This window comes from Melopsittacus undulatus, chromosome 5, assembly GCF_012275295.1.
Source record: "Melopsittacus undulatus isolate bMelUnd1 chromosome 5, bMelUnd1.mat.Z, whole genome shotgun sequence".
NCBI lineage: Eukaryota > Metazoa > Chordata > Aves > Psittaciformes > Psittaculidae > Melopsittacus > Melopsittacus undulatus.
In genome coordinates this window covers 14,199,005-14,212,752 of record NC_047531.1, presented here as the reverse complement: position 1 = coordinate 14,212,752, position 13,748 = coordinate 14,199,005, and the positions used below count along the sequence as shown (strand labels likewise).

At 37.1% G+C, this 13,748-nt stretch overlaps 1 protein-coding gene across 1 annotated transcript in view; it reads left to right on the top strand.

Annotated features, from left to right (window-relative positions):
- DOCK4 (dedicator of cytokinesis 4) overlaps positions 1-13,748 on the top strand; it is a 243,440-nt gene that overhangs the window by 183,498 nt on the left and 46,194 nt on the right. Inside the window, exons 27-30 of the mRNA XM_034063029.1 lie at positions 1,175-1,269; positions 10,450-10,525; positions 12,128-12,228; positions 12,869-12,927. Coding sequence (XP_033918920.1) covers positions 1,175-1,269; positions 10,450-10,525; positions 12,128-12,228; positions 12,869-12,927 — 331 coding nt within the window. The remainder of the gene's footprint in view (positions 1-1,174; positions 1,270-10,449; positions 10,526-12,127; positions 12,229-12,868; positions 12,928-13,748) is intronic.

Genomic DNA, 13,748 nt, shown 5'->3' with positions numbered 1-13,748 from the left:
CTTTTTAATACAGCTAATTTTTGGCATCTTTTTCAGAAAACATGTTGTCTCTTTTATGTAATCTTCTCTGGTGGGTGGGTGCAGGGATCTCAGCTGCCTTTCCCTGCGCCTTCATTCGTCCCCCTTTACAGTGATTCTCTAATGAAAGACATCTGTTGTGCAATGCCAGTCATCTACACATTGATAAATTCAGTTGAGAATATATTTTGGTGATCAAAATTATTTGGTATCCTTTGTTTGTATCTTCATAACATCAGTGTTTCAGGCTAACTCTCTACCAGTGGTGTGGGCACAATCAATAATTTCAAGGTCAGATACCACACTGCTTCTGCTAGACATGTTATGTCACTTGCTTCCTGTTTTTCATTATGTCAAAAGCTCTGTTTCGTTTACTAAAAAAACCCCTGGCTGTTCTATATACAACCAGGATGGGCCATTAGAAGTATTACCTTTGTTGGTAATTTTATTTGTGTAAAGAAAATCTGAAAAATTATGCATGGAGAGGAATAGTTCAGTTGCTTATTAGCAAGTTGAATGAAATAGGACATGATAATGCTAAAAGCTCTTAAGCAGTGTTTTCTACATTCAAAATAGCCCACATGTGTTTACTATTTTTACAGATTCAGCAGATGAGACAGAATGGTTAAGTGACCTCTGTACACCCAGCCAGCTGCAATAACAGTTCAGCAGCCTGGGCATCACTTTTGAATTCTCTGGGCTTTGCAAATCCAGTGATAAAGTTGTCCTTATGCTCCCTCTCTTTCCCAGCAAATAATGTCACTTTGAGAATAAATTTTGAAAGTGATGAAAACCTGGCATGATTAAGGAGATACTCAAACCCTGCAGTGTTTGCAAAGTGCTTTTTTGATTTGCAAATTGTTCTTGGGATCACATTTGTGGAAGTGTATGGGTGGAAACCAAATGCATCTTTGACATTTCTCTTATGCGTTGCTGTCAATCAAATGGCAAATTATTTTCCGCCTTTTAATAAAAAATAATTAAATCACTATTTGAAGCTTTCTTCTGGATCAAAAAATAATCAGAGGTTTATGTTGAAAATAAATGCAATTCTGCTATTTGTATAAGGAATTTTTGTCTCTGATTAAAATATTTTTAAAGCTCACTGCTCTTTTTAAAGCAGCAAAGACATATGACTTCTTCTTTTCCTTCCAAGGACTTCCTGCTGCAGATTTTCACTGTATTTCGGATACTAATACGACCAGAGATGTTTCCAAAAGACTGGACAGTGATGCGTTTAGTTGCAAACAAGTAAGGCTTTTTAAAATTCTAATTAAAAATATGAGTAGTATGCAAATATCATGGTCTAAATAAAGTTATATGATGTATGTAATAAAAATTAAAGTATCTTTTATAATGCTGTCTGCAGTTTCTCATTTTTGAATTTAAGATTTAAAATCTCTGAACTTACTTCACATGACAAATTCATAATATAATCTGTACCCCTTTCTATTCTGAATTTCAGTAACCACATGTAACTGGAAACTCAGAAACACTTTTACAGAATGAAGATGCTATGCATCAACAGCTTTGTTTTTCAAGTAGCAAATGACAAGTCTCAACAGAACTTCATTTCAAATCTGTTTGTTGAAATGCTGAGTTGGTAAAGATCTGTTTGCTCCCAAGAAGAAATTATTTGCTGTGGTATCATTAACAATGTTGTGTATTTGTCAATTTAGTACTTGTCAGAATAATCACAAACTAAAAATCACAAATCAGGAAGTGAGGTGCAGCACAGGCAGCAGTAACACAGGGCTCTAAGCAACTGCCTGGTGATACTTTGAGATCTAACCTGCCACTCAACTATCCTTTCTTTGCTCAGGCCTTATTTTTAGAGAAGCAGTTTTCCACCATTTCTGAGAAGTCATTGGAATAGGTCTGAAACTGTTGAATTTTATTTCACCTGTGTCATCAGCTCTCCTTTTTTGTAGGCTTAGCTTTAGATCAGATTAGCCAGCTGAGCAGTCAACACAATTGTACAAATACCAATGTCTGCAGAGGAGGGGGAGTTGTGTTGGGCAGACCTAGGAATCCAGAATTTGGGATTGACATAAACTTTCATAGTACATATTGCAGTGCCTGAAGGAAATTGTTTTTTATTCTGTGTTGTGCCTGCTGGCTCCAAGGAATTTAAATTCTTGGTGCTGCACAGAATAATAGTAAAAAGATTACTGTTGCAATTAGATTTGGCAAAGTTGTGTTCATGATAGGTATTTGTTATGTGTGTGTGTGGATATGGAAGCATCATGATATTTGTTGAAACTTTGTCATTTTTAATACCTCAGTGTTGCTAATCTTGCTAAGTTTGAATTCTAGAAAAAAAACTTATTGTTAATACTCAAAAAATATACATGATCTTCATATGATCTTTTGTTCTGTGTATGATATTAAAGAAGGTACGGCTGATACCAACCTGCATCTGCTAATCATGCTGAAGAAATAAATTGAGAAACACAGGAAGGAGGACAAAAACATTGGAACTTTGAGACTAAATATATACTCTAAGAAATTGTTATATATTCCAGAAACAGCTGGGTTAGCAGATGGCTTCGCAACAGCTGACATGTACAAAATTAAGATTTAGGAACAACCTTGGCATGTTTTTTTCAGGCTGGTTGTGTTCAAGATTACAATACTGAGTTCTGCAAAAGGATATTTGCTTCCAGCAGTAATTTAGTTATCTTCACACATCTCCTTTTATTAATCCATGTTATGTTGTTTCTGGCCATCTAGGAGCTGACTCTATGTCCAGTTCTGTCAGGCAAAGAAAACAGGCAGAAGCTGACAGTAACTGCTACAGGAATTGGCTATGGCAATAGGCTAATCAGATCGGCTAACTGAACCCGATAACACACAATTGCATAAGCAGTACTTCCAACAAATGGGCTATAAATACATATTTACTAATTCAGCATTCAATAATTGCTTTACTAAGCATTCATTCCTTTGTGGAGGAAATGCTGGTTTGCTGTGAAACAGGGTCTTGGCCAGGTGTACTTTAAAGTTTGGAGTGAACTGAAAACTCATCATTCCTGTGTTATATACCTATGGCTTAGTTTCTGTGCCTTCATGAGGCAGCAGGAAGGAAAATCCCCTTCTCTCCTCTGCTGCAGAGGACTAGTTTTTCCAGAGGTGTTTCTGAATAGGAGCTCCTTTCTTTAACTTGTGACCTCTGCTGCCACTTGAGTGACTACCATCCTTCCTTTCCTCAAGGTTCACTTGATAAGCCAGAGCTTTTCCAATGACCTGAGGCTCTTCAGGTTTGAAGGCAAAACTTCTTCAACACCTTTATCCATTCATGTCTGAAAGGAAAAACTAGGTCTAGCCCATCTTTTTAAGAGTATAATTGAGTAATCCATTAACAGACTAGACACTTTTAAGATTCGGCTGAACATGGTGGTGAGACATGTAGTCAAGGTCATGCATTGCCTAGAAAGGTTAGATCAGATGATCCTTTAGGTCCCTTCCAACCTCGTATTCTAAGATCTTTCCTAACTCCTGCTTCCCAGGAATAAAATTACAGTCATGTTTCCTGTGTCAGATGGCCTCCTTCTCGATGTCTGGGCTTCAGCCCAAGAAGCAGTAGCTTATAAGGCAAGTGTGTGTCTTGGGAGATTCACCCATCACTGCAGTCACATCACCAGCAGCACTGTCTTTTCTCTTCCCTGTCCCTAGAGTGGTATAAAAATTAAAACTGTCAGGTATTGACAGTATTTAGGCTGGGGAAGAAATGAGGCCTCAGGTTTCTCATAAGGTCAGGTAATAAGCTTTTCAGGAGGGGGGGGGGGGAAATATTATTTTGTCTTATTTATATATGCAGAACTTAAATTACTTTGAAAGTTTTTTAGTTCTTAAAATGCCATAATTCTTTCAAAATATAATATTTATATATAGAAATATTGCTGCCCCCTGGCTTATGGATTTTTTTCTTTCTTGTTGCAATGTTTTCAGTAAGCATGTAACATCTGATATGTGGATGCTGTCTGGGATTAAAAAAAACAGATAAGATACTATGAGATCAAGTATACAAATCTGTAACTATCCAGAAACTAACATACTTCACAATGCCACATGTGTGATCTGTAGTTCTGAATGTTGGGTGCCCAAATGAAACTTAAGGCCAGCATTATAAAACTACCAAGTGACTTCCACAGTTTGAGACATACAATAACATTTTAAAAGGCATACTTAGCACTAAAGCAGAGAAATAGATCTTTTTTTAATTGTGTTCTGTGATGGAAGTAGAAGAACAAGCAAAAAAAATCCTTAATGTTTATTACCTTGTAGCAGTTGAGTAATGAACAGAAATTCACTCTGTTTAAAACTGCATAACCTTGTAATAGCTGAAGTGAGCTAATCAGCAAAGCAAAATAATTATTTATGGTTATCTAATACTTCTAACATGGTTGTTACTACTGAATGACAAAAATATATTTTTATATATCCCATGGAAAATATGATTTTAATTTATTTTCTTTCATTATAGGCATGGACTTACTTTCTACATCAAGTAGCCATTAAGCTGGCTTGCTGGCCCTCTAAGCAAAGCTTATATTTGTAACATCAAATAAGCACCACATGATGTAGGGAGATGTCTGAGTCAGTTGCCTTGTGCTAGAGAGGAATCCAAAATTCTATAATAAAATATGCCAGACTAAAATTGAAGCTTCTGGTTATCACCTTCATAATGTCTCTCTCGATAGGAAATCACTGTGTAGTGGTCACTTACTTATGTTGCCCTAAGGCTAGGAAAAGAAACACTTATCTAATGCTTGACTGCCATCTTTTGAGGGCATTTAACAGACTCACCTGAACTCTGGTTATATCATATTTCATTAACAATTGAGGCTGCTGTTGGAGATCTGAGTAAGTTTCTATTACTTGCTGGGCAAAGGTTTGATATTTATAACAGACTTAGCTATGTACTGTGGAATAGTGAGCTAATTTTCCACTGCTTTCAATATGCAAGAAGCTTTAATTTTTAAGAACTCTGTATAATTAACTAAGTATATCCTAACTGGATTTTGTTGAAAGAAATGCTAGATCATCCAATTCTCAATTTGAATTTTATAAGCATACAAAAATGGGTGTATGGGTGTATGAATTTATTTATAGTAAAATAATTGGTCTGTAAAGTAAGATTTGCTATGGTTTTTATACTAAAATTCCAAATGTATCTACTGAGAACTGGATATAGCAACTTTCAACAGAGAGCCCTTTGGTTGTCTGATGACCTAAAGACATTATTATTATTTCTTAAAAAGCAACTCAAACAGAAAGCACAGTGAAGGAAGACATCAAATTAACATTAGTTTCATCATTATGACTGCTTTGAAGAATCCTGTTAGCTCCCGTGGTGTGGGAGTCTGAGACTCCTACAATGAACAAAAATTCTTGCTTTTATGTAATACACAGTGTTGCTAATGTTCTTGCTTTTATGTAATACAAAATGTTGCTAACACCTGAACCTGACCATCAGTCTGTCACAAAAAAACATATCTATACATAGGTATGCATGTATGAATAAGTTTATATGTGTATAACAATAGATATATGTACAAGAGGCTAATAAAATGTGGAAGCAAGGACAGGCAGCCTGGGAAGAATACAGAGGTGTTCTCTGGGAAGCTAGGGACCAGGTTAGCTAAAGGCCACTTAAAATTAAACTTGGCTAGGGATGTGAAAGATAACACGAAGGGATTCTGTAATTACATTGCAAATAAAAGACAGACTAGGGACAACATGTGCCCTCTCTGGAAGCTATCGGGAGAACTGGTTACCCAGGATTTGGAGAAGGCTGAGGTTCTTAATGACTTTGCCTCAGTCTTCACTGGCAAATGCTTTGACCACGCCACCCAAGTCTTGGAAGGCAGACACAGGGACTGTGAAAATTAAGACCTTGGGCCCACTGTAGCAGAGGATCTGGTTTGAGACCATCTGAAGAACCTGAACATACAAAAGTCCATAGGGCCTGATGAAATCCACCCGTAGGTCCTGAAGGAGCTAGCGAATGAAGTTGCAAAGCCACTGGCCATCATATTTGAAAAATCATGGCAGACAGGTGAAGATCCTGATGACTGGAAAAAGGGAAATAGAACCCCCATTTTCAAGAAGGGGAAAATGGATGACCCGGGGAATTACACACCAGTCAGTCTCACCTGTGTGCCTGGCAAAATCTGGGAGCAGATTCTCCTGGAAGGCATGCTAGGGCACATGAAAAACAACAAGGTGCTTGGTGACAGCCAGCATGGCTTCACTAAGGGGTAATCCTGCCTGACCAGTTTGGTGGCCTTCTGTGATAGGGCTACGAAACTGATGGACAGGGGTGGAGCAGTTGATGTCATCTTGTGAAAAGCCTTCGACACTGTCCCACATGACATCCTTGTCTCTAAATTGGAGAGACATCAATTTGATAGGTGGACCACTGGGTGAATAAAGAACTGGCTGGATGGGTGCATGCAAAGAGTTGTGGTCAATGGTTCAGTGTCCAGCTGGAGACCAGTAATGAGTGGTGTCCCTCATGGATCAGTGTTGGCACCATGTCAGTGACATGGACAGTGGGATTGAGTGTGCCCTCAGCAAGTTTGCTGATGACACCAAGCTGTGTGGCTTGTTTGATCTGCTGGAGGGAAGGAATGCCATCCAGAGGGACCTTCACACGCTTGTGAGGTGGGCTGAAGTTTAACCATGGCAAGTGCAAGGTCCTACACTTGGCTCAGAGCAATTCCAGACACAGCTACAGGTTGGGCAGACAAGAGATTCAGAACAGCTCTATAGAGAAGGACTTGGGGGTGTTGGTCGTTGAGAAAATGAACATGAGCTGGCTTCAGTATGTTCCCACAGCCCAGAAAGCCAGCTGTGTCCTGAGCTACATTAAAAGAAGTGTGACCAGCAGGTTGAAAGAGGTGATCCTGCCCCTCTGCTCTCGTGAGACACCACTTGGAGTATTGTGTGCAGTTCTGGTGTCCTCAACATAAAAAGGACATGGAACTGTTGGAACAAGTCCAGAGGAGGGCCACGAGGATGATCAGGGGACTGGAGCACCTCCTGTATGAAGACATACTGAGAAAGTTGGGGCTGTTCATCCTGGAGAAGAGAAGGCTACGTGGAGACCTCATAGCAGCCTTCCAGTATCTGAAGGGGGCGGGACTGTTCATTAGGGACTGTAGTGATAGGACAAGGGGTAACGGGTTAAAACTTAAACAGGGGAAGGTTAGATTGGATATAAGGAAGAAATTCTTTACTGTGATGGTGGTGAGGTACTGGAATGGGTTGCCCAGGGAGGTTGTGTATGCTCCATCCCTGGCAGTGTGCAAGGCCAGGTTGGATGAAGCCTTGGGTGATATGGTTTAGTGTGGGGTGTCCCTGCCCATGGCAGGGGGTTGGAACTAGGTGATCTTAAGGTCCTTTCTGTCCGTAACCATTCCATGATCCTATGATATATGTGACTCTAGGTGCATTTCATTTATGAAACATTAAAGAAGCTCCTTTTTTGTTCAAACATATTTGTGCTAAGGAAGATTTCACTCTGCAAAGATTGAAAGGAGAATATTATGTATTTGTCCCATATCAGAATGGAAAAAGAAGGCTTTAGTTTTCTACCATTGGCTGCCTAGAGAAAAACCGGGTTGCCAGAGCACAGGCTAGGCAGCAGACCAGTTGAGCTGCTGCTGTGGAGTTGTGGAGCCTGGGAGCAGCTTTGGATTGTTCAGACAGGTTATTGCAGAAAACTTTGCTCTGAAAATCTGATGGAAAAATCAGTCTGCAAACAAGGGCCTTGGGTTAGCAATCTGTGTATGAGCCCACATAGTAGCTGAAAGTAGAGGGTTTTCTCTGATACAGTCGGTAGTTCGGAACCAATTTGTGGCAGGTGGTAAGAGGAATGAAATCAAGTGTTATCACAAACTCAAGTGTTTTCTAGTTTGATACTCAAATGGATTTCAAATAAGCATTTTTGTTGTTTTTGTAGTTGTTGTTTTGTAATAGTTGGCTGGGAAGCAATCTGGAATGTGAGTGTTGTACCAGATCAGACAGCTGTCCATCTGTCCTCTGGCTGCTGTCTCTGCTTCACATATTTTTACTTTTTATTTTATAGAACCTACATTGCTTGTGGGAAAAGTGGAAAGAGAACCACTAATCTTAGCCATGTTTTTTATGCACCTGATTTTAGTACATTGTAGGTTCAGAATAATAGGTTGTGGATCAAAACCAGTGATTTCATCTTTCTGTCTTCAGTCTTATGTTTTGAGGGTTTTTTTGTCTACAACATACACACTCTCACTACAGACCCATATGTAGCGATTATCAACTAATTCATGTCATATCTTTGGCTTACCAAATAAATTAAATCTGAGATATGTTGCCTATAGCAAGAAATACCATTGTAATTATTCTGTTATCTCGGGAACATTCTAGAAAATATATTCTAAAACTTGCATTTGAAGTTTTCTACTCTAATCACCTTCTCATAAGAACTGAAGCAGATATTTCTCTTAATTTTCACCTGCTGTGGAAGGAATGTGGCAAGAAAGGAATTGTCTCAGATGTAAACAGAGCTATGCAGTGTAAACTTGGTAGTATGGTTGCAGTTCTTAAGATCCTAGGGAATTTTCTCTTGCGTACAAATTTTCACAGATTTGTTAATTTGGACCTAGGTTGAAATTTTCATAGCAAGAGTTCTGACAATCTGACCTTTTCTATCAGAACATCTTCCTGAAATATGCAAACTGTTTCCATTTTGTGAAACATATGGGCTGTAAATTAAGTCATGCGCAATAATAAGAATGGCAGGGCTCTCTTCTTATCCACGTCTTCATTCTTAGCTTTCCTTATATTGCAGTTTGTTAACATTTTACTTTGTCTTCCTTGCTGCAACAGGGAGTGCTGTACATACACTGTAACTCCCTGTTGGTGGAAAAGTGGACTAAAACATACAGATGAATGCTAAACATGAGACACTGCTTAGGCAGGAAAGCTACAGTGTAATTGTTGTGAAAATAATATGCATGAAAATTACATTTGAGCAATGGAACTAGGAATGAATGACACCTGAGACCAAGGCTGTGTTCTAGAAACAGTCTCAGATTTGGCTGTTACAGGTGTTCAGACACATCAAACCAGAAGGTAAAGTTTGCAGGGACAGTCATTTTAAAAGTAAAGAAATGGAAGCAAACATTTCAACTAGTAATACACTAAATAATGCATAGCCATTTTGTATTTATAAACTTGAAATCTGTCAAACATGCTGGAAGAATAATAGAGTTTGTCTCCCAGGTGGGTTGGTTAACATCTAATTCTTCATTGTTGTGAAGATGAAATATGTTGCAGATCTTTAAGATATATATATATAATGGCAGTTATTAAATAGAAAACATTTTGTCTTGAATGAAAAATGGTAAAAAAATTAAATTCAAAGTATGGAGGGGTTAAGAAATTTAGCACTGTAACAGCATACAGGTCAAGAGCCATGCTCAAAGAAATATTAGATGTATCAATAGTAGATAGATGGTAATGATACAGAATGTATAGAAATAAGCTTTTCCTCAGAAGATCTTTAAACAGTTGATTGTTACAAAATACATGAGTGTAACAGCAAAAAAATCATGCTATATTTGTCTGGTTTTCTCCCCTGTAAGCTTTCAAAAATAATTTTTGGTTTAACTAAATCTGGTGATAGTCACGAGTGCACTAAGCAGAGGTTAGCTTGGGGGTTGAATCACTGACATAAGTTGTATTTGAATAATCTTTAAGGATGTTCTGTTTCAGTAGATTACCAAACTTGGTTGATAAAATGAGCAAGGCTGTCAATGACCTCTGATGACAACCACTATGAAAGGTTTGGGATTGTATGGGATTGTATTGGGATTAATATAATCGAGGCAGGTGTCAATGTAGGGCAGGGCATGACCGTTTGTAGCATACAGAATAGAGATCTTTAGAAGCAGATCTTTCTTGCAGTTTTACAATTATCTGTTGTCATTCAAAAGGCTCTTTGTCCATAGGGCTGTCAATATTGGAATTATTAGATATTTTATGTTTATAATCTATATGCACATACTTTCAGTACCAGGAAAGCTGAAAATAAATTGCCCAACTGTATATATCAGTACTAGCAGGACAAAATGTATATTAAATCTCGTATCAGCAGTATTTGCAGCACAAAATATATGATTTTTCTTCTTGAGCAATTATATTCTATACAGAACATGTTTTCAGCACACGTTCTTGCATCACACACATTTGCTTGTTTTTTTTCTTAATCTGCGTGTTTTCTGTCAATAGGTGCTGTTAGTGGTCAGATATTTGTATATGTTTAAAATGTAGTATTTAATGCCACCCTACATGCTACATCTATTTCTTCATTGTCTGGCTCTGAGTATTAAATATGAATTTTTACTTAATGAAAACTCTTTTTCATTCTTTTCTTCCCAGTGTGATCATTACTACAGTGTTGTACCTTTCGGATGCCCTTCGTAAAAACTTCTTAAATGAAAACTTTGATTACAAGGTAGAGTAAATGTGTCCAACATGAGACAGTTGAAGTAACTCCTACATCATCATGTGGGTTGATGGTTTATTATTAAACTTAGCTCCAGCATCTAAACAGCTACAGCTTATCCTAAATCAGCAATTTGAAGTGGTCAGAGATTATTTTTGCTCTAAATGCAGGACTGACTTAAAAGTCTTTTTAAAAAGCTATGGGTTGTTTTGGGGTTTTTTTTGTTGTTTTTTCTGATTTCTTTTCATTTTTCATTTTGTTATTTCAAGTTCTTTGTTAGACTACTTATTCAGGATTTTTGCATAGCCATTTTTTGTACTTTAGGAACTAATTTTCTTATTTGTCTGTTATTACGGAGTTATCGCAGAAAGGAAAATTATTCCATTTTTAATCATTGAAAATTTATCAGAAATATAGATTTGCATTTCTGTAATTTCTCTCAAGACCAATTAACATGCTGCATAATTAAAATTAGAACATTATGACACTGCATGGTGAATGTAGTTAAAGATGTTAGAGAATACCTCATATAGCGAGATACAGCACCGACGATAAACTGTGAAATACAGAATGATGCATCTAGGATTCAGATGAGAAGACCTAGGAATACATCTTAAAAAACCCATTCCCATGGAAACATGAATGAATATTCTGCCCAACCAAAAGACATTAGTCTAATTGCTTCATAAGAAGTTCAGAGCTTCCTTCCTAGAGAAGACAGCAAGCTCCTGATGACTTCCAGCAGAGCTGTGGATGCTTCTATGAGAATCCAGACTCCTGTTGGAGAAATTGACAGGAATGCATATTTATCTACTTGTCATAAGTGGACATGAGGAAGCCTATCCTTTATGAAGTTCCAGAAGTTCAGGGGCTAAAACTGATACAAGAATTGCTTGTAGACAAGGTGTCTGTGCCCTTAAATTTGCTATCCTGCAGAACTGCAGTGTATGGAATAGGGCTTCCCATACACTTTTTTTCTCCTTCCTGGCATTAAGCATCTATATTGAGTTAAATAATTAATATTAAATTATCTTTAAATTTCTCTTAAATCTTCTAAATAGAAGATTCAACATCTGATTCATTAAGCGTCTGCACAAAACATCTGTACATTTGCAATATGTTAACAAAACCTGGCTTTGGTTTTGCCCAATGAAGCCTACTGCAAGCCGTGCAAAGAATATTATAAAGTAGGACAGGCCGAAGAATGACAATTCCGTTATGTGATGACTTCTGAGGTGTCAGATTGTTTTGGGTTGGTTTTGTTTGTTTTGGATTTAAAGACATAACTTTTTGTACTCTTGTCTTTAAAAATGTGCAAAATGTTTCAATGGTTTTAAGGTTTTCTGATTTGGAGGGATGAAAAAAAATCTGGAACTCTCAAACTGTTAAATTTAAGAGATGTAGAATATGTAAAACAGATGTATTTCTGATAAATGTTGCGGGGTTGGTGAAAAGTGTATTTCAATGCAAGGTAATTTAGTCAAAAACAGTTGAGTAACTCATTAGTTGAGACTGAAACAAGTGATATGATTTGAAAATGTGCATCTTAAGTGGTCATAAAATGGTGGTACTGAGAAAATGAAATAACCAAATGCCATATGCTTATTGTAGATATGGGATTCCTACTTTTTTCTTGCTGTCATTTTTATAAACCAGTTATGTCTGCAACTGGAGATGTTCACACCTTCCAAGAAGAAAAAAGTTTTAGAAAAGTAAGTACTGCTGTCAGCTTCTAGAAATCTGTAATAGATTAAACACTTTCCAAAATGTAAGACATGAGAGGTTGCAAAAAGGCCTACCAACAATATAACATTAACAGTATTTCCACTGTCTATGAGGGGAGTTGGTTCTGGTCCTTTGTATAGGTCTTCAGAGCTGATAGCCTTTGTAGAAGTGCCCAAATTGGTTCAGATACTGGTACAAAAATATCCATATGGTAGGAGTTGCAACACTAATTTCCAGTTCTTGCATAAGTTGATTCACACTGGTTCAGGTGTTCCTGCCAGGCACAGCACTGTTGTGTTTATGAGTTAATCATATTTCTTTAAGCTAGAGCAAAGCTATTTATTTTCATGTTATTGACAAAAAAAAAGTTTTTGCTTTCATATTACTGAAAAAAAAATGTATAGCATTGAGAAAGAACCAGTACTTCTGACAATATTACAAACAAGCTTGGGTTTGGGAATCTGGTTTTAGCTTGGTACCATAGAAAAAGCAAACACTTGGAAGAAATCATCACATGTAGAGTCGTTTGTTTGGACCTCAAATAAGACATTTCATTTGGTAGTGTCACAGAATGATATATGAACTTGATTTTCTTAAATGATCTTTCACTGTTTTAATACATTGCAGGTATGGTGACATGCGGGTAACAATGGGATGTGAAATCTTCAGCATGTGGCAAAATTTAGGTAAGTAATTAAACACATAATCAGAAGTTCATAAAATGCAAACCAGTTCTTACTTCTTATCTATTAAATACACTTGCCAGTGATAGAGCTGATAACTACATTCACATGAAGTTTTGATTAAGGTTAGGAAAACCCTAGGCATCTGTAGCTCCCTTCTTTATAGCAAAACACAGCTTTCTGAGCCTTGATACAAACCTTTCTGAACCTTGATCTGATCTATCCCTATTTCTTCAGAGAGAACTAAAAGAATGCCATCAGAGAAAATTAAAAAATAAATTACCACTCTTGCTGGGCAGAATTATTATGCCTGGAAATATACTTATGTTCGCAATTTTAGATCTGTTGCCAGACAGTTTAAGGAACAGACATATATCTTAATTCTGAAGCTCTCTTGAGATACTGGATTTGCATCAGATCTTCCCCTGAGTCCTAGTTGCGCTAAAATATAAAGGCATAAACAAATCAGTGACTGATGTATAAATGACACATTGGACAACATGAGAAGAATATATGCTTGGATATAAAGTTATGAACATTTTTATATTTACAAGCAATAACCATGCAAACTGTTTGGAAGTATGAACATCAGAGAAATACAGTTAAAAGTTGTTTGCATAGAAAAAATCAAAGCTGAGTAGAAGATTTGTACAATACTTTTGTCATCTTTGTATTTCAGTTATTCAATAATTCACTTCATTAAAGGGCTCATTAAAAATATAAATACCATTGGTGGTTAATGAGATACTGTCATCTCAATTCCATCTTCTCCCCAGCAAGATATGTAGTTGTAAAAAAATGATCTTTCTGATCAGCTTGTACTA